The sequence below is a fragment of the Bos taurus genome, chromosome 26 (assembly GCF_002263795.3).
Source record: "Bos taurus isolate L1 Dominette 01449 registration number 42190680 breed Hereford chromosome 26, ARS-UCD2.0, whole genome shotgun sequence".
Taxonomy (NCBI): domain Eukaryota; kingdom Metazoa; phylum Chordata; class Mammalia; order Artiodactyla; family Bovidae; genus Bos; species Bos taurus.
The window spans coordinates 23,885,122-23,909,896 of NC_037353.1; the positions used below are offsets into that span (position 1 = coordinate 23,885,122).

General features: G+C 43.0%; 2 protein-coding genes across 3 annotated transcripts in view; one reads left to right on the forward strand and one right to left on the reverse strand.

The window, feature by feature from the left end:
* Positions 1 to 2,856: 2,856 nt before the first annotated feature.
* INA (internexin neuronal intermediate filament protein alpha) lies at positions 2,857 to 15,003 on the forward strand. Its single transcript, NM_001075958.1, is given in 3 exon segments — positions 2,857 to 3,972; positions 11,605 to 11,729; positions 13,023 to 15,003. Coding segments are annotated over 3 exon segments (1,500 nt in total). The 5' UTR covers positions 2,857 to 2,907; the 3' UTR covers positions 13,333 to 15,003.
* A 7,782-nt stretch (positions 15,004 to 22,785) lies between these two features.
* The window catches only part of PCGF6 (polycomb group ring finger 6), a 31,918-nt gene continuing 29,928 nt past the window's right edge, over positions 22,786 to 24,775 (reverse strand). The window contains exon 9 of one of the 2 annotated variants that reach the window (XM_010819844.4): positions 22,786 to 24,038. In XM_010819844.4, coding sequence (XP_010818146.1) covers positions 23,982 to 24,038 — 57 coding nt within the window. In that variant the 3' untranslated portion in view covers positions 22,786 to 23,981. The remainder of the gene's footprint in view (positions 24,039 to 24,775) is intronic. The other variant, NM_001205620.2, reaches the window with a different exon arrangement.

Below are 24,775 nucleotides of genomic sequence, written 5' to 3' on the forward strand. Positions count from 1 at the left end.
TGGCAACCCACTCCAGTGTTCTTGCCTGGAGAATCCCAGGGCCGGGGGAGCCTGGTGGGCTGCCGTCTATGGGGTCACACAGAGTCGGACACGACTGAAGTGACTTAGCAGCTTCTGCTATATGTGTGTTTGCCTTTGGATTACTGCTTCTTTTGGAGACTGCAAAAGAAAGGCAAGGACCTCCCTGGTGGTCCAGTGGTTTAAAATCAGGTTAAAATTGCCTGCCAATGCAGGGGATATGGGTTTGATCCCTGCTCCTGGGATCTTCCACATGCCATGGAGGAATGAAGCCTGTGCAACACAACTATTGAAACCCACATTCTCTGGAGTCTGTGCTTTGTAACAAAAGAAGCCACTGCAATGAGAAGCTCATGCACTGCAATGAAAACCCAGCAAAGCCAAAAATAAATAAATAAAAATTTTAAAAAGAAAGGTGATTTTGCTTTTGGTAGTACAGTTAAAGTGAGATTGGAGCCACAGCCCAGAAAAGCTTCTAATTATATGTGCTTGTTTCCACTTAGCCACACTCATGTTAACCCGTGGGAGCACAAACAGTCAAGAGGGCTATACTCTCACTCCCAAGGGGCAGCCTAGAGGCCTGTGCAAGGATACTGTGGGCAGTCTCATCACAAAACCTGACTCATTTGCTGTTGATCGTAGATGCAAAGCAATACATATCTGAAAGAAGCCAATGATGACATTAACCCCTTACATCTGTACAAAGCACCTTCACATGCACCAACTCAGTCTTTTATGACCTTGGTGTAACTGTTGCTATCCCCTCATGCTTAGTAAGTGGCAGGAGACACAATTCAAACCCATCACCTCTGATTCTTTGAATTACAAACCAGCCTGCTATTTTGTTATTGGCCAAAACCTTTCTGAAGCCCACTTAGCTTTATTCTGGCTACATAGAAATTAATAAAACTTTGAGAGTCTCATTGCTTTAAGTAGAATTATGCAGTGAGGAAAGAAAGTGTGTTTGCTTGCTAGGAATCTTATGCAGGGTGCTGCAGCTAAGCCTGCTTCTTATCAGTAAGATGCGGATAAAGGTCACCTTGGGGAGTAGCCAGAAGGAAGTAAACCTATGCAAACTTCTTGCCACGATAGCTGGCAGAAAACATTCATTCAGTGACGTCAGCACTCTTCCATCCTTCACATTACCAGGTATTTCTGAGTCCACTGAACTCAGAATTGAGTCCCTGCCGCTCAGGTCTTGGTTTCTGAGGAGGAACCAAGGACCAGGCTGTGGTAGGGCCCAGTTATCTTACAAGACATAAAGCACAAAGACAAGAATATGCTCCAAAGTCCCACAGGACTCTATTCCCCGTCCCCTTTTTAGAGGCCTGTCTCAGGTAATATTTCTTCCATGAAAGTAAAATTTATCACAGAATTACATCCTTGAGATTCCAAGATCAAAAAAGGCCTTCAGTTTGGAATTCTGGAATCTACTAAAAAGTTCCTCCCCTTCCCTCCTCAAAGTCATAGCCACATCCTGAGAGATTACAAGTTTGAAGACCCCACTCTGCTTCCTCCCAGCCCTCATCTTTACAGATCCCATTCTTGGAAATCACCCCTGTGCAGATAGGGAGGCCAGCTCAGTCAACAGCACTCTTCTGCACTTTCGGAACTTAATGTTTGCAGGGACCTCTTTTGTCCAAATGGAGAAGGCAATTGCCCACTCCAGTACTTCTGCCTGGAAAATCCCATGGACGGAGGAGCCTGGTAGGCTGCAGTCCATGGGGTCACTAGGAGTCGGACACGACTAAGCGACTTCACTTGCACTTTTCACTTTCATGCATTGGAGAAGGAAATGGCAACCCACTCCAGTGTTCTTGCCTGGAGAATCCCAGGGACGGGGGAGCCTGGTGGGCTGCCGTCTATGGGGTCGCACAGAGTCGGACACGACTGAAGCGACTTAGCAGCAGCAGCAGCAGCTTTTGTCCAAAGACAGATCTTCTAAACCAGATAAAAATATTCACAGACTGAAATCTCAAACGCCTACAGGGCCAGACAGGTAAAGTAGATGAATTAAGAAGGCGGACATTAATTAGTGGAGAGTGGTGGGGGACAGTGGTGAACAGGAACGCACACTTAACACATAAGTGGCAGGGGCACCTCAGCTCCGCCCATCATGGCCATCCCAGCTTTTCCCTCGGCTTCTCTCCATTCCCTGCAACTCAGGCTCTCGCGCCGCACCTCCCTCTCCTCTCTTCCCCGGGGCGTTGCAGGCTTTCGGTGCAGCCACCCAACCCGGGCGCCCCCGAGAGCCGCAGAGGAGAAGCTGATGCGGTGCTCTCTGACGGAGACCCACTTTTCCCCTGGGAACCCCGAGCGGGCTGAAGGACGGGACAAAGCCGCGCCCTGAGGGTCTACACTCTAACTGGAAAAACAGGGCCTCACGCCCGGGAGCCCCGGGGTGGGTGTGAGAGTACAGCACACCTCGCAGAAAACACTAATCTCCCAGTGGATTAAAGCGGGCGAGGGCAGGGTCAAGGGACGCGATAGAACCGCGCAGTTTGCAGATGGGAAACCCCCATCGCTCAGGAACCCCTCCACACAAGTCACTTCCAAACCAGACGATTCTCGGCGAGGGGCTCATCAGACAGGCGTTGGCTCCTACACAAATGGCTCTGTCCCCTCGCCCTCGGTCCGGGGCGCGCGCAGCTGCAGGAGTCACTGCGCTTCCCCGCCCCCGCTCCTGGAGGCCCCCCTCTCCCCTCTCCCCTCTCCGCCCGACCCGAGCAGGAGCTCCGCCCCCAACGCGCCGCCCTAGTCGTCCCCCCACCCCCCACGCCTTAAAACCCCGTGCACGCCGCCCCACCGCGCCCCGCCCGGCGCACCTCTCCTCTCCTCGCCAGCGCCAGCCGCAGCCGCAGCCGCTCTCCCGGCCCTGGTCTCGGCACCATGAGCTTCGGCTCGGAGCACTACCTGTGCGCCTCCTCCTCTTACCGCAAGGTGTTCGGGGACGGCTCGCGCCTGTCCTCGCGCCTCTCCGGGGCTGGCGGCTCGGGGAGCTTCCGCTCGCAGTCGCTGTCCCGCAGCAATGTGGCCTCCTCGGCCGCCTGCTCCTCGGCCTCGTCGCTCGGCCTGGGCCTGGCCTACCGCCGGTCCCCGGCGTCCGACGGGCTGGACCTGAGTCAGGCGGCGGCGCGCACCAATGAGTACAAGATCATCCGCACTAACGAGAAGGAGCAGCTGCAGGGTCTCAACGACCGCTTCGCCGTGTTCATCGAGAAGGTGCACCAGCTGGAGACGCAGAACCGAGCGCTCGAGGCCGAGCTGGCCGCGCTGCGGCAGCGCCACGCCGAGCCGTCGCGCGTCGGCGAGCTCTTCCAGCGCGAGCTGCGCGATCTGCGCGCGCAGCTGGAGGAGGCTAGTTCGGCGCGCGCGCAGGCCCTGCTGGAGCGCGACGGGCTGGCCGAGGAGGTGCAGCGGCTGCGGGCGCGCTGCGAGGAGGAGAGCCGGGGGCGCGAAGGGGCCGAGCGCGCCCTGAAGGCGCAGCAGCGCGACGTGGACGGCGCCACGCTTGCCCGCCTGGATCTGGAGAAGAAGGTAGAGTCACTGCTGGACGAGCTGGCCTTCGTGCGCCAGGTGCACGACGAGGAGGTGGCCGAGCTGCTGGCCACGCTGCAGGCGTCTTCGCAGGCCGCGGCCGAGGTGGACGTGGCTGTGGCTAAACCAGATCTGAGTTCGGCGCTGAGGGAGATCCGCGCCCAGTATGAGTCGCTGGCCGCCAAGAACTTGCAGTCGGCCGAGGAGTGGTACAAGTCCAAGTTTGCCAACCTGAACGAGCAGGCGGCGCGCAGCACCGAGGCCATCCGGGCCAGCCGCGAGGAGATTCACGAGTACCGGCGCCAGCTGCAGGCACGCACCATCGAGATCGAGGGCCTGCGCGGGGCCAATGAGTCCCTGGAGAGGCAGATCCTGGAGCTGGAGGAGCGACACAGTGCCGAGGTGGCCAGCTACCAGGTAAAGGTTGGAGCGCTGCGTAGAGAAGGGAGCCCTCTGCTCTCCAGCGCGTATTTCTCGCACGGTTGGGGCCCTCGAAATCAAGGGGCGGATAAAGGAGGGGACGGAAAGCGCCCCGCCCAGAGGCACTGGCAAACAAAAAGCCCTGGAGCCTCTCTCGCTAATTTTAGGGGCCTGGACGCCCTCTTTCCCTGCCCCTCACTTGCGTCCCTGTCTGAGCCCTTCTAACAAAGAAGCCCTCAAGCTTCAGCAGGTGGGCATAAACACGCTGGCGACCTGAAGAACAACCCCTCCCAAAGAGGGGTGAGCGCAATAGGGGTAGGTCGCAGCCTCTCCGTGGTTGGCGGTGCTGTTTCTGCTGTCTGGCTTGTTTGATTGACTTTGAAATGCTTTCTGTGCGTCCTGGGAATATTTCTGCACTTGGGTGGGGGAAGAATGCGAGACTATACTGGCAAGAGTTCTATCCCGTTGTCTTGACTTTTGCTCTCAAAGGAGTAGAGACTGGCAGTCAAGGAGATGAGTGATTGGGCTAGTAATAACCGCCCTGCTCTGTTCTCCCCCAGCATACACTCAGTTCGCTCGGCCACTGACTTACGGTATTTCTTCCTAAAGAAAGCATTACAGACGTTAGGAAAGGAGGATGGTAGGGCGCTGTCCTCGGTGCTGATCTAGAGTTCTTCCCATCTCAGAATTTCCCTCCTGTCTCTTGTCCCAGTTATGACTCTCTAGACAATTAACTGCTTCGATTTTTTTTTTTCTCAACACAAACACATCAGTCTCGGCTACCTGCAATCAAGGGTCACCTCGTGGACAGCATCAATTTTCACGTTCATGGATGGCTTAGCATTTAACAAAAACCACTTAGTCTGCCCCGCAGCAGTGAAGTCCCACTCGAAAATTCCCATTTCCTTAACATTTTTCCATCCTAAGTGCATGTGATAAATCACAGAGATGAGTGCATCTTTGTTATAGGTCACTTATTTTTTCCCCATCTTTGCCTGTCCTCTAAGCTCCTGTGAAGGTATCGATTGGCTCTTTCCTCCTTTTCTCTCCAAACAAAGGCCACTGCACCTTCAGTTTTACTACATGGAACATTCTGGGCTTATGACCACAAAGGACACAGAGACAGGTGAAAAGTGTGGAAAAGAATCTAAATAGTGTGGTTCAGTTTCAAGGTGCAATAAAAGTTCCATTGGATAGAATGCTAATAGTTCAGAAACTTGCAATAATTCATTCTACCAAGCTCAAAGTTTCCATTTGATAAAATTAATTATGTTTAGGAACATTAAGAAAATCAATCAAGAAAGCAGTGAATCCTCAAAGTGCTATTTTTGTCTGGAGCCAGAGAATTATTATGGGTGTGCAGTATTTGCTGTTCATTATAAATAGCTCCCTTTGATAAATGAAGAAAGCTTGCTTGGGCTATTTATTTTGGTATTTATAATTACAGTAATATTCAAATAAATACTTTTATTCCACTTCAAAATGTTTAACTTGAACTTTTCACTATGTGGCCTAGCTCTCAATGGCCTGAACTAATTACATTTAGTTAATTGAGACTTCGTATTTTCTTCTAGAAGCTTCAAAGGATGGGCTACATGGTCTTCTGCTGGGCTAGCCCAGTATTTCTCTAAAAAGGATAACTTACCCATAATCACCATCTGAATTGGGCTTTGCCATGTCCTCTGGTTGCTTGGTGTAGCCCCTATATTCTAAGAAATAGTGACAGTATTGTCTGGTTTGTTTTGTTTGCTTTAAAAGGCTTTCAATGTTAGACAATAGTAGGGTCATCCAGACTAGCCTGCAGAAAACAAAAAACAACAGAAACTGCGGCATCTGCAGCTCTGCAGTGCTGCCCCCATCAGCCGTAGCCTCAGTGGACCTGCTGAGAATGGAAGAGGAGCTCAGACAACAGATATATATATCTATATAAAAGCTGAGGAGGGGTGCACATCTTCACCTGCGGGTCCTGAAGCCACAAGGGTGTCATCAGGCTGTTGTGACAATCTTAGCAGCGCTGATTGAGATGAAAAGCCGCCTTCCCCACAGTGAGATTCAGCCATTGTTTTCTTGCCCTCTAACCCCTCCCCCTCCCCTTTCACTGCAGTGATGGGAGGCTGTTCTCTTTCTTCTGCTTCAGAGATTAGTGGTAGGCCCATTTTCCTTTGCAGGTTTGCCACCCTCTTAAAGGCAGAGGAAGGCCCCATTAAAGTCACGTTTTCCCTGCCCCAGAGAGCTGACAGCCTATTTGAGGAAAGAAAGCTTATCACACTTTTGAAAGGGTGAAGAATGATTCAAGGTGACATATTAATAGTGAGTATACCGTGGTGTATGCAAGGGTTGAATCAGGCGACACGAAAAATTAAGAGGTGCTAGGACTATTGTCCTCAGAAGCCAAACAGAGCCATCCTCTTTAACTAAAGGCTTTCCATTTCTGACACAGGGTGATTCTGGTTCCTGCTTCACCACCATTAGAGTCCCTGTTCTGCCAAAGATGCCTAAGGACATTTTTGGACGGTACTGGGGGCCCTGGCCCTGTATGATGGTCAATCTTGGAAAGCTGAAGCTTTCCTTGAAAGACCTTGCGGAACAATCAGGATCACACCATCAGTTAATGCTCTCCAGGGAGATGAGCCAAGTCTGCCCTCTTCTCTCCAGTATGAGATTGAAATGTAGCCTAATTAAACAGCAGGAAGGGGCTGGCCCCTTGGAGATTGGGGGTGGCAGTGGCTGCATATAAATCTATAACCTGATAGATCCATTTCTGAAATTAGAATTCAAGAAAAAGGTCTTCATTTGGTCCCCTTCTCTCTCTTTTTTTTCAACTCTTCCATATGTTTTTTGCTTTCTTTTGTGCTGTTTTTGTCCCCTCTACCTCAGTATATTAGGGCTTCCCTGGTGGCTCAGTGGTAAAGAATCTGCCTGCCAATGCAGGAGATGCAGGTTTGATCCCTGGGGATCAGGAAGATTCCCCTGGAGGAGGAAATGGTAACCTTCTCTAGTATTCTTGCCTGGGAAATCCCATGGACAAAGGAGCCTGGTGGGCTAAAGTCCATGGGATCACAAAGAGACATGACTTAGCAACTAAACACCAAACATACCACCTCACTGTATTATTGCCACCTGGCCCACCCTGATAGAGCCCTTACAGAAAAACTAGTGGTTCCTAAACCCATTGACCCGCCAAGGTTACTTGGGGGCTTAACAGAAAGAGTCTCAGGCTTACTCCCAAAGATATGGATTCAGTAGTTTGCAGGTGGGGCCCAAGAATATGCAGTTTCAATAAAAGCACTGCAGCCTATCAATTCCTCAGACTGATTTGGGGGTGCACTGACTTAAACCACCTTTCCCAGTGTAAACCAGCCTATAGAAATACTTATAGTGCAACATTTTTAAAGTATTGTAGAAAAAATCATGGGAAGAAACAAAGATAGGAGTGAGAAAAGGCAGCAGAGTGACCTGTGAGTGTACCACATATAGAAATCCTCTCTCTCCACCTTCGTTATCAGACAGAGCAGTAATTCTGAACAGCCTTCTTCAATCAGATGGTGCCGCACTCACTACTGTTCCCCTGGGTGAGGGCCCCTAAAAGTGATGAACCCACAGCTCTGTCTGTTGACCTGCGCGCCACTGCAGATGTTCTGGTGGCCTGTTCTCTCTCTTACTCCCAGTCCACATCCTTCGAGCCCCGAGGAGGATGCTCAGCACTCTGGTTAGCCATTCCAGGAGAGACCCTTGGAATGGGAGTGCCTCTCTCCTGTTCCCTCAGTCTAAGTCAGCAGCTGCTGCGTGGTTGGGGGAGGGGGCAGACTGCAGCGCTTTGCTCAGATTTCCAGCTGGAGGCCATCTTTGGCAGGGCTTTTGAAGGGCAATGCAAGACTGCCTAGGGTGGGGAAGAAAGCGCAGACAAAGAGCCTAGATGTTGAAGAGCAGGGGTCAGCAGTCAGCATAGTTTCTTCTAAAAAGAGCAAAGTCATGCTTTATGTCTACACTGATCCATAAAATAGACCTGTGAAATGTGTGGCAGAAAAGTTCAAGGAAATCTCATCTATCTAGAACTCAGGTCCCCAGCAACCTCTCATTCAGAAAACAGCTGTGAAACAAAAATAATTTTTTTAAAAGGAACTAATTAACCTGCTGATGTGACACATCTGTCTCTAAATCACATATTCGGAAGTTGGCCCCTCTGTTGCCCCCCAGCTTATTTGTTACTTTACTTTGTGATTCTAAAGCACTTTGCTATTTGGATTTCAAGCCTGCGGCAAGATAGAGAAGAGGAACCACCGGAGTCAGGCATTGTCGGGAGTGAGTAGCAGATTAGTTCAACTTTCAGGACAAAGAAAACCGCTAGTAGCAAACACTAGTTCAAATACTGCTCTCAGGGGCCATTTAGGGAAAATACACAGCCTTATATATACCTTAGTTGACCTAAAAGATAAAACACATCACAGAATTCTAGAGAAATAATTGATCATTATCTTAATCCTTAGTTGCTGAGAAAGGTTGCATTTTGTTTAGTATCCTAGGAAAGAGTAGTACAAAGCACTTTAGAAAAGTTTTTATTTACATTTGTTATTAAAAACTGTTATGGAAACCTGGGTGTCCAGAGCTGAAAAGCCTGTGGCTGTTTTGAAGAATGAAGTATTATATTAAATTCTGGAATTTAAGGTTTTAACTTTGTACCTTCCTATCTGGAGAAAGAAAATAATATCCTTTAAATGAAAAAAAAAAATCCAACTGTTATGGAGATGTACATCTTCGTGAAAAACAAAAAATAATCCAGTGCTTTATGGGATTTGCCTCCAACTCTCCAATGTTAAAGTTTTATTATACGTTGCTTTCTTTAGTTATCTAAGCCAGGGGTTGCCTATTTCTGGGATCTAATCCCTGATGATCCAAGGTAGAGCCGATGTAATAATAGAAATAAAGTGCACAACAAATGCAGTGTGATTGAATCATTCCAAAACCATCCCCTCCCCTCAATCCGTGGAAAAATTGTTTTCCACGAAACCAGTCCCCAGTGCCACAAAGGGTTGGGACCGCTGATCTAAGGGGTTGTAGGGAGGGCTCGTGATCAATTTGTCCATATCATTAAAAGGGTAGAGTCACATGGTATGATATTAACAATAATAAAAATTACTAACATTTAGTAAGCAGTTCCTAGGTACCAAATGTTGTTCTAATGACTATTATCTAATTGACCAGATAATGAACTCATCACATCATAATGTGAGGTGCATTAAATTGAAATCCTCACTTGAGGATCTCAGAATACCTCAGAAAAGAAGAAACATTATAATTTCCCATATACAGAAATGGAAGTTTCAAAGAAAGTAGAGTATAGAAAACTGAGGTATGTTAGATGTTGGTGTCAGGGCAAGAAATGCAATCCAAAGATCTTGATGCAATCCTCTTTTTTTCCTCCTGTAACATTTCTCCTGCCCCTCTGCATAATGAGAATACTTGCTCCCCTTTCTCCTTTTCCTTCACCGTAGACTCTTTTCCCCTTACCACAGTATATTGATTCTCTTACTCCTAGGGCGTCACTAGATTTGCTTGTAGCTCAGATGGTAGAGTCTGCCTGCAATGCAGGACAACTGGGTTCAATCCCTGGGACAGGAAGATCCCCTGGAGAAGGAAATGGCAACCCACTCCAATATTCTTGTCTGGAAAATCCCATGAACGGAGGAGATTTGTGGGCTACGGTCCATGGGGTTGCAAAGAGTCGGACACAACTGAGCAACTAACACTATTTAACCTCAAATATAGCAACTATCAAGTAAAATTTCTTGACAAAAATCCCTTTGAACTCTTATGATCTCTTAACACACTTTGGAATATTTCCACCATTGTTCAGTGTATTATATATTTTCCTCACTGCTTATCATTCCTTGCTCTGAACCCATCATTCCTTGCTCTGAACCCATCAGTTAATTGGGTTTTTTCTTTGCAGTATTCCTGTCAATATTTATAGAACAGGTAGGTGGTATGAATTTTAATTCTTTCTGCAGATTCTTTTGATTTGGAAGTTTGCACCCCCTGATCTATCAGCCCTGGCTTTCACCAGCATTTTATCATCCCTACAAGGGAAATTCAAAGGGTTCCTCAGCACTTTCTTGGGGTTTCTGATATATTTATCTGCATGACTGTTTCATAAAAATAACTCTCAGCCACTGTACTCACTATGTTGAGAATTGCAACTGAATTATATGAGTTATTTGCTCAGAATAAGAAAAGAAATTCATTCAACAATCATTCATTGAGCATCTCCAGTGTTCATTGTGCTAGGCTATGGGCTTCCAGGGGTGAACTAGACAGACGGCTTCCATGTAAATTACATCCCAGTACAATAGTTTTCTAACAGTGGATTTACCCTCCCAGGGCCATTTAGCAATGTCTGGAGACATTGCTGGTTATCACAGCTGGGAGAGAAGGTGCTGCTGGCATCTAGTCGATAGAGGTCAGGAATGCTGCTAAAAATCCTACATTCACAGCGACAGCTCCCCTCAACAAAGAATTATCCATATAATAAGAGCTAAAAAGCAGAGTGGCCACTTTCAGGTGGGGGCTTTTCTCTGAAGATACTTTTTTTTAAGTTTTCACAAATTTCCTTCATGGGCTAGCAGTTTCCCCGGCTTAAGGTAAAAGTACATGCTAGATCAGTGTGGAGAGGGTACTTAAATTGGATGCTGAAGACCTGAGTAAAGGACATTTGAACTGAATCTTGTATGACATGAAGTCAGCCATGTGAAGACCCACCACAGAGCATTCCAAACAGAGGAAAGAGCTAGTCTAATGGGCCTGCGATAGCAGTGAACTTGGTAAGTTTAAGGAGCAAAAGAGAAGGCCACGGTAACTAAAACATACTGAGCAAGGTGAAAAGTATAGCCTGTGCTGAGAAGTTTGCACTTAATTCCAAAGCTGTTGGAGGGTGTTAAGTAGATCAGGAATAGGATCTGCTGTGTTTTTAAAAGATCCTCTCGTTTCTCAAGAATCACAGATTTAAACCTTTTTTTCTTCTGTGCCTGGTTTTGTACCTGGAGGAACTTAAAGCACAAGTATTATATGAACTTAAGTTTCTTTTTTTAAAAAATTATAATTTCAATCTGCCATTTGGATTAAAAAAAAAAATTCCTTGAAGTGTCTATGCTTCCTATCTGTCATGTAAAGTTCGGTCAGTGAAGTGATTGACTAGCAGACTTCATGAAACCATCACAATGAATGGAGGCAGAGACTTGCCATCCTCTCTGGGCTCTCCACAGTTGGCATTTTCTGAATCTAAGCTCCTGACCTGAGCCTTTGGTTTCGAAAAGGACATTCAACAACTGAGTGATTCAGCAGTAATACAATAGCAAGGGAGGGACAGTAAGTGAGTAAAACATAAATATCTTCCCGGTGTTTAGTTGAGAACCCTGTGACCCCTGATAGAAATGTATCCAGATCTCCTGGGACCTTTATGGAAAAATTAAGATGTTGGGACCCCATCCTGGAACAGTTGGATCAGAATCTGGGCTGAGGGACAGGTATGGATTTTTAATGTGTAGGCAGAGTTGAGAATCCTTGCTTTCTCAATCTCAATGAATGTCGGCCAGTTTGGCCTACATATATTGGATTTGTGTTGCTGCTTTTCAGGATAACATTGGGCAGCTGGAGAATGATCTGAGGAACACCAAGAGTGAGATGGCGCGCCACCTTCGGGAATACCAGGACTTGCTCAATGTCAAAATGGCTCTTGACATTGAGATAGCAGCTTACAGGTACGTCACAGGGCATGCTCACCTAGGCAGATCCTATCACCTGGGGCATCGCTACCCACATAAGTGGTTTTAGGCTCCAGTTTATGGGTGAAGCAGGGGATGAGGAAAGGCATCACTGCCTCCTTTCAGGTAAGCTGACCCTTACGTCCCTCAACTTGGTTAGGTCCCAGCTCCACCCCACTAGTGCCTGGAGGCCTGGAGCAGTCTACCCGCCTCTGCAGAGATTTAAGGCAATAATGTGAGTGCACAGAGGTTGAAGTAAAACCCACCAGACTCTAACTTTAAAAACAGGGTTCATACAACATAGAAAGTCCTCACAGATGAAGTATGCTCCTGGATACCTGTGTAAGTAAACATTTACCTTAAAAAAAATGACAGCAGCTACTACTTTTTGGATGACTACTGTGTGCTAGGCACTATATTAGATTCTGCATATAAATTATCTAGGTATCAGGTTATATCATCATTTTGCAGATGAGGAAACTTGAACAATAGACTGTGTAACTTGCTGAAAATCACAGTGTTGGTAAATGAAAGAGTTCAGATTCAACCTCAGATCTGTCTGAGAATTTTTTCTTTTATTCTGACACTTTGTATACTACTTTAAAGCTCCCAGAGGATTTGATAGTGTTTTGGGTTTCTGTTTCTTTTTTTAAACGATAAAAGTTACCAGAATTATGAGAGGAAAAGAAAGATACTGGAGCCATTCTGTTATGATGCTGTTTAGGCCAGGCTGGGAAAAAGCTTGGTATCTGAAACAGGTTACTTCCTTGGTTTCTATTATTGCTGATTCCATTTCCTTTGTACCCTGACATGCTGAAAAAATACAGATCTCAAGTTCAGGCTGAATTAGGCAGTTTCTTTGTGGACTTCTTACCTTCTTATCCCTGTTGCACTTAAGGTATTAATTAGTAAATTACTTCTCCGTAGATCTTTGTAGACTCTTAAGTGCCAAAACTGGGTGTGATGAAACCAAGGGGGAGTTGAAGGTTTTTTTTTTTTTTTAATGTATTTGCAAATAAGATAGGTTTCCCCTTGACAGTGCTTTAAACATAGCTGGTGCTAAAGGCGTGTGTGTGTGTGTGCGTGCGCTGGATGAAAAGGTGTGTGTGTATGCTGGATAAAGTCCAAGTCTTTGGCCTTGAAATTCAATATTTATTGGTCTCAATGTCATGAAGAAACTGTGAAATCTGAAATCTGAAGTCTTTCTGAAATGAATAGGGGATGGATGATTAAATTCTTTCAGAAGTTGCAAGTTGACTTCCTAAGAGTTTTTCTCTGTTGGATTTACAGGAAGCTGCTGGAAGGCGAAGAGACACGTTTCAGCACCAGTGGATTAAGCATTTCGGGGCTGAATCCACTTCCCAACCCAAGCTATCTGCTCCCACCTAGAATCCTCAGTTCTACCACCTCCAAAGGGTCAGCCACTGGGCTGTCTCTTAAGAAAGAGGAGGAGGAAGAGGAGGCTTCTAAGATAGCCTCAAAGAAAACCTCCCAGATAGGGGAAAGTTTTGAAGAAATATTGGAGGAGACAGTGATATCTACTAAGAAAACCGAGAAATCAAATATAGAAGAAACCACCATTTCAAGCCAAAAAATATAATTCTCTTGCTTAAAAAAAGTTAATGCTTAGGAGGGGATAATACACACTTGACTTGTCAAACAGCCTATTCCTGATACAAAACACCTGTCGCCACTCCACATTGTCTTCAAGGCTTCAGTCTCATATTTAGCATCGAATACTTACTTTCTCTAATAAGAAATCCACACCTTAGATTGGAGCAAACCGCAGTCCTAGAGCAATCACAGAGGAGTTATCTAAGAATGCAGCTTTCTCACCTAAAGCTCAGGCTTCACAGCTATAGATGATTCAGGTACAGAGGAAGTACAAACGAAGGTGCTAAATCTGTGATCATCACCATCTTGCTGTGAACTGAAATTAAAACCTATATTCACTCACCATACCCAGCCGTTACCCAGCTATGTAATCTCACTCTAGATACCTAAAACATAAAATCACTGCCAGAGATAAACCCACAGTCCACACCCAACACCACTCGATAGAATTGTTTCACAAATGATAGGTGTTTGTTTAATGGGTATTTTCCCTCTCACCCCGCTGCAATTCCATATATCCTTTCTTCCATTCAGGAAAAAAAAAAAAAGGATAGTGTAGTATTTGTCCTTTTAAAACACATTTAGGTTCTTCTCAAAAGAACTTAACCCCTTTAGCTCTCTCTGCTCAGTAAGTAGAATTAGATGCATGTTGACCATTTCTATGATTCGTGTAATGACTTCTCCCTGTCCATTTCATGTCCTTTTAATTATATACTTTAAAAAAAAAGGCAGTGATAAGTTTTGTGGGTTACCCCTTAGCTTATTCAAATCCATTTAATTAGGAAAAAGGAATAGTTTATTAAGAATGTAGCTTTTCACCTTAACTTTAGAAGCACACTCATAGTTAATCCCAAACTGTGATTAAGCTGACCTTAGATTTAGAAGTGTAAGCTAGAAGAGGTGAGTATTTGTATGAAGGGGAAAAGACAAGGTCTCATTTATCCGTGGCAGTTCATTTGTGGTGATAGAGAATTAGCTGTTCATGCCTTTAACCTTAAAATCCTCGTATTTCCCTCCCCACTGGTCTAGGTCCTAAAAAGGCCTTGTCTTCACACTTATGCCTTTTAAGAATGCTAAATGTAGATTATCTTATCACCAGGACACAATGCTCCTGCCCAAAAGTAAAGAGTCCCTTCTGGTCAATCAACACCACAGCAAATAAATATAAAAAAGAAATCTTGATCTTCTAACAGTCTTGCCCAACAGATTTCCTGTTGCTGCATAGTTGGTGGGGTCTTGCTCCCCTGCTGGAGAGGAAGAGACTCTCAGACCAGAGAAGGGGCACAGATGTCCTGCTAGCACGCTAGGAAATAGGTTCTAGGAAGTCCAGTTTTCATTTGCCCAGCTGTGTAGCACCTGCATTGCCCAGTCTTCCACATGTGCCAAGTTTGATGCAGAATTAATTCTCTGTCAGAGTCACTTCCACAGATCTGAAGAGTTGCCATATCTGTGTCACACATCTCCATTTCCGTGGTGAAAAGGACATGATGCTTTTACTCAACTTTCTGATCCTAGCACGTGCTTTAGCCGTTCAAGGAACTTGAAAGAATACGTTTCTCTTCTTCCTTTCCCTCACTCCATTCCTGTCTTTACTCCTTACACTTACTGTAAAACATTAGTAAAATAAGAATTAAAAGTCACACGAATCCCATCAACATAACTTGTGTTTTGTGGTTTCTGCTGCTTTAACTGAGAGAAGAACTGTTTTGGTTCAGTGAACAATTGCACCCCCTGATAATTCAGAAATCGTATGTTCTCTGTTCTGTGCATCCTTGTTTAGTGTTTCATTTTTTTTTTTTTTCCCCTGTCAAAGCCTCAGGGTTATAGTCTGCAGACTGTCTGGTCTGAAACATAATGCACTAAGTGGGCAGTTCATGGCAGGAAATGGGGAAATCAAATCAATCAAATGATGAAAGACAATGTATTCCATGCCTGGATAATGATTTAACTAGCTTAGCTTGCTGAAGATTTCTGAGAATGAACTGGCAGAAGGCACATGATTAAAAAGTTCTTCAAAACAGTAAGAATCTTTTCCTTCTTTGAAAATGAGGTTCTGCTTCTGCAGAACCCACATGCCTAGGTAGAACATGGGCAGCAGTAATAGCATCTTCCTCTAGTGTAGTGACTCTTAACCTTTTTTTGGGATTAAAAAGGCTTCTCCCCCTTGGAGAAAGCTATGGGTCCTTTCCCTCAAGAAAATACATGCATAAAACTATACAGGTCGAGGGACCTGTGACTCCTTAGAACTATCTACTCCTGGTATACAGAAGGCTATGGATGCCAAGTTGAGACCTCCTAATGCCAGGCCAGGTTCCAGGATAGAGACTGCCAATGAGGGGTATTTGGATGCAACTCACAGCTGATGGTTGAAGCTGGAGCTTGCAGAATCCTGAACAATATTGTCATTCTCAGTCCATCTGTCTAAAGGCACTTCCAGGCTACTTGAAGATACATTAGTGGTACTGCTAGTGAAAGATGTTAGTTGCACACTAACAATGAGAGTTTTGTAATAAAACATCTTTTAGGAACTTCCATGGTGGTCAAGTGGTTAACACTCCTCACTTCAAACACAAAGGATGCAGGTACAGTCCCTGGTCAGGGAACTATAATCCCATATACTGAGTGGCACGACCAGAAAGTAAAACACACACACACACATCTTTTAGGGCCCAATGAAGAACAGTAGACTCATCAGAACATGGGCTTGCAATGTCGACATTTGTTGCCACTTCTAAGAATAGTATGTGGTTACTAGATCCTTCTCTATGCAAGGCCAGAGTCCTTTCCTTAATTTATAGACTTTCTGGCTCTTACTAGTCTGTATCTCCTATTTTCAGTGAGTCACCACTAGTTGCCATGAGCTCGTTTATAAAAGAAACACACTAAAAGCATATTATGAAGTTGACAAATTATTAAACCAGAACAATTATAGTAACGGGGAAACATGGCATTCAGCATCTCCAGGCAGGGAGGAGAAGGAAAGGGGAGCAGCAGTATCGACTGTTAGGACAGGACCACAGAGTGAATCTGTGAGACTGTGGGGAAGCCTGTCCATGAAGCATACTAGTGATAGACTTTCAGTCACTAGGCAATGAGATCCTCCACATCCTGAAATGCATTAGTAACAGCTCTTGTTTATTCAGTACCTACTTACTATATGCCAGTCACTGTACTAGGCAGTAAACATAGAATGATCTCAGTTAGGCCTCACAACCCTCGCTAGGTATAGTATTTGTATACCCATTCGACAAATGAAGGAACAGAGTCTCGGAATGACAAAGTTAAACCCTGTCTGATGCCCCATTGTGAGTAACAGAGCTGGTCTGCTGACTCTTCGGTGCCTGCTTTTCTTTCTATGTTGCCTTTCTACGTAAAAGAAAGCCCCCCTGCCCCACCACTTGAGGGAATAAGCATCTTTCTTTTCATCTTCTTTTTCACTCCTTCCTCCCAGGGTTTAACTTAAGGTTTCTCTGCTCCAGAAACCCTTGGCAACATCAAGTCCCAAAGGCAAACTGGTACACATTGCAGATTTCCTGAGCCTACTGCCTTCCTGCACTGCAGTGAGGTGGTGGCAGCCCAAACCTGGGCCCGGGCCCATCCAACCATGAGCCTCTGCATGCTCCCGCTAAACATTATAGAGGAGTGGATGCTACTAACCTATTTTTTAAAAAGGAGCTTTAAAAATATTTTTGTAAAGGAATGCTATAGTTCGGTATCAAAGAGCTGGAATTAAAGGAATGTTACAGAGGGGCCCTTTCCTCAAGAGGTAGTAAATCCAAGATATTTGTAATTCATTTTACTGGACTGGCTAAAGAGGGGGACAAAATTTGAACAATAGTCTGGAAACTAGAGTCCAAATTTTATCTCCAGAAATAATGCAAGTTATGCAGTCGTGGGGATAACCTTTAAGAACTTACCTGTGAACATAAGCAGGGAGACCAGATCACCACTCATGGATCTAAAGGCAAACATGAGATAGTTTTTTAAATGTATTTAAAATCCATTAGAACAGAAAGCACATTGGCAGTTGCTAGGTCTGGAAAAGAGGGGCATAGAAGTGGGGCTGTATTGTGGAAGGATGGAAACGTTTTGCAACTAGATATGGATGGTGACTGCACAATGCTGCAAATGCACTAAATGCCACTGAACTAATCACTTTAAAATGACTCATTTTATGTCATCTAAATTCACCTCATTTTACGAACCCACTGATAGAGAATTTATGAGACTATCAGAAAAACAATTATGACGTCTACCATACCTTCTGCTCCAACTGAGACCATTATGTACAGCCACCTGGGTCAACCCAGTAGAAGGAATTCCATTTGGACAACATTAAGCCAGATCTAATAAGAGTAGTATTGATTTCAAAACAGAGCCTGGAGAAAAAGCCAGAAATCTCCCTGGATGTAAATGAAAGAAAGAATAGCTAGAAACGTTGCTTGCTTATGAGAAGTTATCACTGATTTCCAGCTAATTTTACTTTTATTATTATATCATCAGAAATCTGTAAGTTCCTTAAATATATCCAAATTGTAAGAACACATTTTGTTTTTTAGAACCAAATAAATTTATATACCTGAAAGCACAGTGCTAATTTAAAATGGAAATAACTGAGGGGAGCTTTGTAAACATAGTTCCTATGTGAAATTTTATTTTTCTTTCTAGACAGTACATTACTGGCTTTGCTGCATGTTCAGATTTAAATGTACAGGTTAGTTGCTGTCATCATGCCTTTTGCTATTTTCAAGTATCTCACATGGCTATACCATTTGCAAATGGGGTGAGTGCTCCTGAATCCAGTCAAAAAAAGGGCTGTTTTTATTACATTACCAACCCTTGCTGCATACATTTAAAGGGAGAAAAGAATGGTTACTATGTGGATCAAAAGGCTGCTCTCCTCCTCTATCGATCTCTTAAAAGTTGATTGGATTGCCTTCATGTTTTATGCTATTTCACAAGCTTACTAAATGGGGGTGGGAACTAGCTAAAATTTATCAATTCTTTCTTAAAATCCCTTGAAACACACACACGCACACACACACCCCCCAAGATGTAATAAAACAGAGTGAGTCACACCACAGATATTTAAAGAATTATGTTTCTACAGTGCTTCAGTGATTCTGAATAAAACAAAACAGAGAGAGCTCAGGCTACAAAGAAAATGAAGACTGATCCTGGAAGGGTCTCCAGGCTTGCTTCCTCATTGATTAATTACTGTAGATCGCCACATGGCTACCCTGTTCCCTGATGAGACAAGTGGTCTCTGTTCTGAGACTTTTCATTCCAGTTTTATCACATTCTTCTAGGGGTTACAGAATGCTCAGCAGACTGTAACCAAAATCATTAGTATAAGGGCTGGAATTTTAGACTATAATCAGTAGCAGTCTGGTTAATTGCTGATTATTACACAGGGCAAAAAAGCAGCTCTTTCCTTAGAAGTGCTTATTAAAACAAACTTAACTCAGGTTTGTCTGCTATGCCATATCTGTGAATAAATGAGAGGGGTAAATTCCATCCCTCATGATTTCCAGGCATAAGGATTTATACATGACATATAGAATTCCTGATGTCCTTTAGGACTAGACAATTTTTTATCTTCATCTTAAATCAGACATAAGCTCAGCAAAAGGAACCCATCTCTGGCAACTGAAACTGTCTGTCCATGGCCTAACCTAGTCTGTAAAGTAGAAACAGCAGACTTAAGATTAGAACCAAGGTGAAAGCAGAATTCAGGTCCAACTCCAGGGCCTGTATCCCCACACTTGGTCCAGTTATTCACAGAAGGAAGTGAATATAGAAAATATACAGGACAGAAAATGGGGAGGGGGAACATGGTTTAACTTTGATCTTTTAATATTAACGGGCCTACTTATTCATTGGAAACTAATTCAGCAAAGTAATCTAAGAAGTGACTACCAAGGGACCATAACTGAATTTGAAAACAGACTATCTGACAACCACTATTCTGAGTGCTTAACACATTGAGTAATTATTGTAACAAGTCTTTGCGTTAGGTACCACTGTCCCAATTTACTGATATGGAAAACTAAAGCTCAGAGAAATTATATAGAAGTTCAAGATCACACAGCTTGCTAATAGCAAAGCTGGAGGTCAAATCTGTGAGTCTGGGCTTCAAAATTGATGTCCTTAAACCAATGTGAAATACTGCCTCTAGGCCTACTGGGGGGAAAAAATCTATTCCTGGCAAACATCTTCATCTTCTGATTTAAAATGTTGTTCAACCAGCTTTGCTTTTGGAAAAGCATTTTCTTAGAAACATTAGAAGAAAAAACTTTTCTCAAAGAAAAAATAGTATCACTATAATAACCTGTGTAAAACCACTCAGTCGTGTCTGACTCTTTGCAACCCCATGGACTATAGCCTGCCAGGCTCCTCTGTCCATGGGGATACTCCATGCAAGAATACTAGAGTGGGTTGCTACGCCCTCCTCCATGAGAGCTTACCAACCTAGGGATCAAACCCAGGTCTCCCACATTGCCTGTGCATTCTTTTACCATCTGAGCCACCAGGGAAGCCCTGTAAAACCACAAGTACCATCAAAATGAAACAAATATGCATTAAAGATCAAACCATAATATCCATTGTATGTAAATAAATACTTGTCAACCTTTCAGAAGGTCAATATGGTATTTCATTTATGCATGGACTATTAATCTCGATAACAAAAATTTAGATATCTGTCCAGTTTTGAAGAGAGGCCAATAATCAAACTCACGTACACAACATTATTGAAAAAGGTTAAAAGTGAGGACCTACCCTTTGACCGTGATATACTGAAGACAGCAAAAGTGAACATTCAGAGTCAGCTTGATCCTTCTCTTTTAACAGAGCCCTCCAAGATAACAAAATACACCAGACAGGCTGCCAACTATTAGAACTTGAAAAGGAAAAAATAAATTTTTTTAATTAGTCATATATACATCTAATAAGAAATTATGATCTGGTCATCTTAGAAGAATATTCATCTAGGATTGAATCACTGAGATTATACTTTGTGTAGGCTGAACAGGAAAAGTAAACTGGTCGGTGGCATCACTTTCAACAATTCAAAGCCACAGTTGCTGTAGAAGAGTCACCGTGTGTGTGCAAGAAGTTTGAATCCAGAGGAGAGATTGTCAGGAATTAGATAAGAATGTATCTGACTCAAACAAGAAGGAAGGGCAATGCACTGGAAGCAGAGGGAAGCTCAGTGAAGCCCAAGGTCAGAGGAAATGATGATACCAGAGAGAAAAGACTTGGGATGGCATTTAGGGAGGAATTCTGTCAGACTACTATTATCACAAATTAGCCCCCTGGATATCTTTGCTTAGAAAGGGCTTAAGCGAAAACAGAGAACCTAACAGCTGTGCCAAACAAATCTTTCTCTAGCCACTGAATCTAGACTCTGGAATCTGTACTTCATGTAGTCTCATTTGTGCAGATTTGAGGATTTAGTTTTGTTTCTGCTTTGTTCCCTAGCAAATATCCCTCTTGAAACAGTAAGGCTAACCCAAGGCTACAAGATAGGGCATTTGTCTTGTTTTTGCTCGAGCTTTTTCCTCATCTGTCTTTGACCCCCTTTGACCTTATTTGAAGACAGTTACCATATATGGCCTCTCACCGCTAAGTTTTTTGCTTCTCCAAGTTAGAAGCAATTGGTCAATGCTTGCTCTTGTTTTCTGAGTCTCTCCTTCTGAGTGTTTCCTATCCCACTGCCTTCCCATCTGTCAATATTTCTAAGGTATGCTGGATAAAAGATGCATTGGAGATTAGAAGTATTAACTCCCTTGATCTAAAACTGTTTCTACTGATATAGCCCAAGGTCACATTGCCTTTGGAAGTACCGATTTTTAAACCAGTTTTTTTAAACTGATTTTTAAATCGGTTGTTCTTACTTAGTTTACTGTCTGGTAGTAATAACAAGTCAAATAAAAATAACCAGATAAAATTCATTCTTTGGGATGCCTGGAGGTCAAGTTCAAGAGGGAGGGAAAAAAGAAAGGGTAGAACTCTTTGTGACTCTCATAGTATTTACTAGTATCTGCCTTTGGTAAGATTCTGAGATGTGAGTAATCCATAGGCTGCAAGTTCCTTAAAGGCAGACCACTTTCCTCTAATTTTAATTTTGTTGTCCACACAAGTGATATTCTTTTGACTTACTGCAGAAATATCTATCAAATAATTACATTTAATGTTGTTGTTCAGTCGCTCTGTCGTGTCCGACTCAGTGCAACCCCAAGAACTGTAGCACGTCAGGCTTCTGTCCTTCACCTCCCGGAGCTTGCTCAAACTCACGTCCATGGAGTCGGTGATGCCATCCAACCATTTTGTCCTCTGTTGTCCCCTTCTCCTTCTGCCTTCAATTTTTCCCAGCATCAAAGTCTTTTCCAATGAGTCGGCTCTTTGCAACAGGTGGCCAAAGAACTGGCGCTTCAGCTTCAGCATCATGATGTCCTTCCAATTAATATTCAGGGCAGATTTCCTTTAGGATTGACTGGTTTGATCTCCTTGTAGTCCAAGAGACTCTCGGGAATCTTCTCCAACACCACAGTTCGAAAGTATCAATTCTTTGGCGCTTAGACTTCTTTATGGTCCAACTCTCACATTCATACGTGACTACTGGAAAAACCATAGCTTTGACAAGATGGACTTTAATTAATTACATATAATACTCTGCTTTAAAAAAATAAGTGTCTTCCCATGTTACTGTAAATCATAATTTCTGAGCCCTTGGAATAACCTTAGTATGCCTGAGGACTTGGTCACACCAGATAGTTTATGCTGACAATGTGATTTATGGTGAACGCCTATTTTTATATACCTGGGACATGCCATATCAGGTTGTCTACCGGGAAGGTGCTGGGGAATCAAGGCTGCATGCCTATGTGACTGAATTCCAGTAAAAACTCTGCACTCAAGGCTCAGGTGAGCTTCCCTGGTTGGCAACACTTCACATATCATGTTGGGAAAATTAAACACTCTCCTTGCATTGCCAATGGAAGAGGACAAATGGAAGCTTGTGCCTGGTTTCTCCTGGACTCTACCCTATACATCTTTTCCTGTTGCTCATTTTAATCTGTATCCTTTCATAGTAATAAGCTATAACCAAGAGCATAATAACTTTTTGGGTCCCATGAGTCCTTCTTGTGAACTATTAAACTTGAGAGTGGTCTTGGAGATCCCCAACACAGATGTTACCACGGGACAGGAACAAAAATAGTAAGTAATTTGTGCAAGAGACATTTACGAGGCAGTGAACTCCATAGCTGTTACTTTGTCCACTGTCAAATAAAGGCATCTGGTATAACCAGGGAAGGTAAAGACGTTTATAAAATATTTATTTGATGGAACAGTTTAACTTTGCTTTGGATGTCCTGTTCCTTAAAGAGTTTTACTTATTTTTTAAAAATCCTCAAGAAACACAAGCATTTCAAAATAGGTTAAAATAAATTTTTATTAAAAAATTGTATTAAATGTTAGAAGAAATTTATACAGAATTCATAAATTCTTTATAAAACAATTACCAATCGTTCTCCAATTATAATTGTTTTTATGCAGACTTGGAAATTTTGCAGTGAAATAAGGTTTACAAAATATTTCTTTTAAAGTATTACAATGCTAATTTTAGGCAAAATAATCTTTCAAATGGAAATTTTTGTATGCAAGTGAGTGAGCCCTCAAACACCCGTATTCTTTATCCCAGCAACAAATGGGAAAATGAACATTAAACTGACTTACTGAGGAAACAATGAACAAGTATTCTGTAAACCTTAAATTCATTCAAAATTTTAAATTACTTTCAAAAGCAGTATCATTACAAGGTACTGACAATCACACTGTGTACTAAAAATTAATGTTAATCCAACTAATATTCAAAAAAATGTTGCCAAGAGGCACCCCTTGTTGTAAGGTATGTTAAAGGTGCCTTTAATACACTGAAGACCTAAACCCTACAGGGGACAGTATCCTCACACACACAAAAATAGAATTCATCCCTTTTAGAAGTGGATAATATCTCTTTAGTAGTGTTGCTGGTTTTAAAAAAAAGACATAAGTTCAAAATAATGCGGCAACATACAAAAGTGGCCCATAGTTTTGGTCTTTGTCTGAGAAGTACATTCTGTAATTTAACAAAGTCTGGTTTTAAATTTTCAGTTCAAAAGCATACTTCTTTTCCAATTGGATGACTGCCCAACTGATGCCATTCCAAAGAGCAGAATCCCAATCACCAACTTGAAAGGGGTATGGCTCAACGAAGACAAAAACAGTGACTGATTTACCTCAAAGATTAGGAAACAAAATCTATATCAAAGTATCTGAAATCATAAAAAGTAAATGCTTTTAAAAATTTTCCCCCTGAGCTATGGACGCTTTTTATATAGTCACTTACTAGAGAGACTTTTTACTAAACAGATCTTTCACTAAACAGATGCATTCTATCATTCCAAGTTATACTTAAAAATCCTATGATTTATAAGACTCCTACGATTCTTCGTGCTGAAAATAGGTAAGTTATGTCTCAAACAGCACAAAATGATAGCAATTACATGTTTCATGGAAATCTTTGGTGAGAATGCAATCCTGCAGAAGCCGCCTTATTTTGTTCACTCACTCATAACAGTCTTACAATCTTCAAGTAATTTTCAAAGGAGAAACCACAAGTCCATAATGAAGGACCAGCAGACCATCCTGAAAAAAATAAAAGTGTTTTGCAGTTACTTGAAAACCACTTACATATATGATCAAGTCAAAGATAGTTTATTTTTCATAACCCAACACTAATGTGAAATTCCTTGATTTAAAGAGAATGAAAGTCCAAGATAAAGAAACTTCTTATCTACTCAGCTCATAACCAGACACTCCCTGTTAGTGTGCCTTTTTAATGACTCTTAGAAGAAAATCCTGAAACTACCAGTATCCACAGTTTGTCAAGGTTGTTTATGGCTAAACAGTTCTCCAAAAAGAACTAAAACTTCTCATTTTGCAGATTATTTAATATATCACCCAACTCTGGGCTTCTCTAAGAAAGACTCAATTATCATAGAGTATCATGGATCTGCTAGGAAATAAAACATTTATTTCCCATACAAATGCAGCTTACAACTAAAATAAGTGAGAAAACTTCGGAACTCTTACCCATTTAATACAGGATGCATTTTACTTCCTCCTTGAAGACTGTTCAGTACAATTCACCCTTTCTTTGCTACCCAGAGTCATCATTATGAACTGTAACTGTACTGCGCTATATAACACAGTGATGTCCTCTGGGGCTGTCAGAAAACTTAACACTAAATGACTCCAGATATCATGTTTATGAGTCTCTTTATGAGACTCCTTTCTTGATATGAGGTCTTAATTCTTTGTGCTCTCACCAAGGCTGCACCCAGCAAGCAACCTACCTTTTTAAGATGCTATTTGTAATTTAC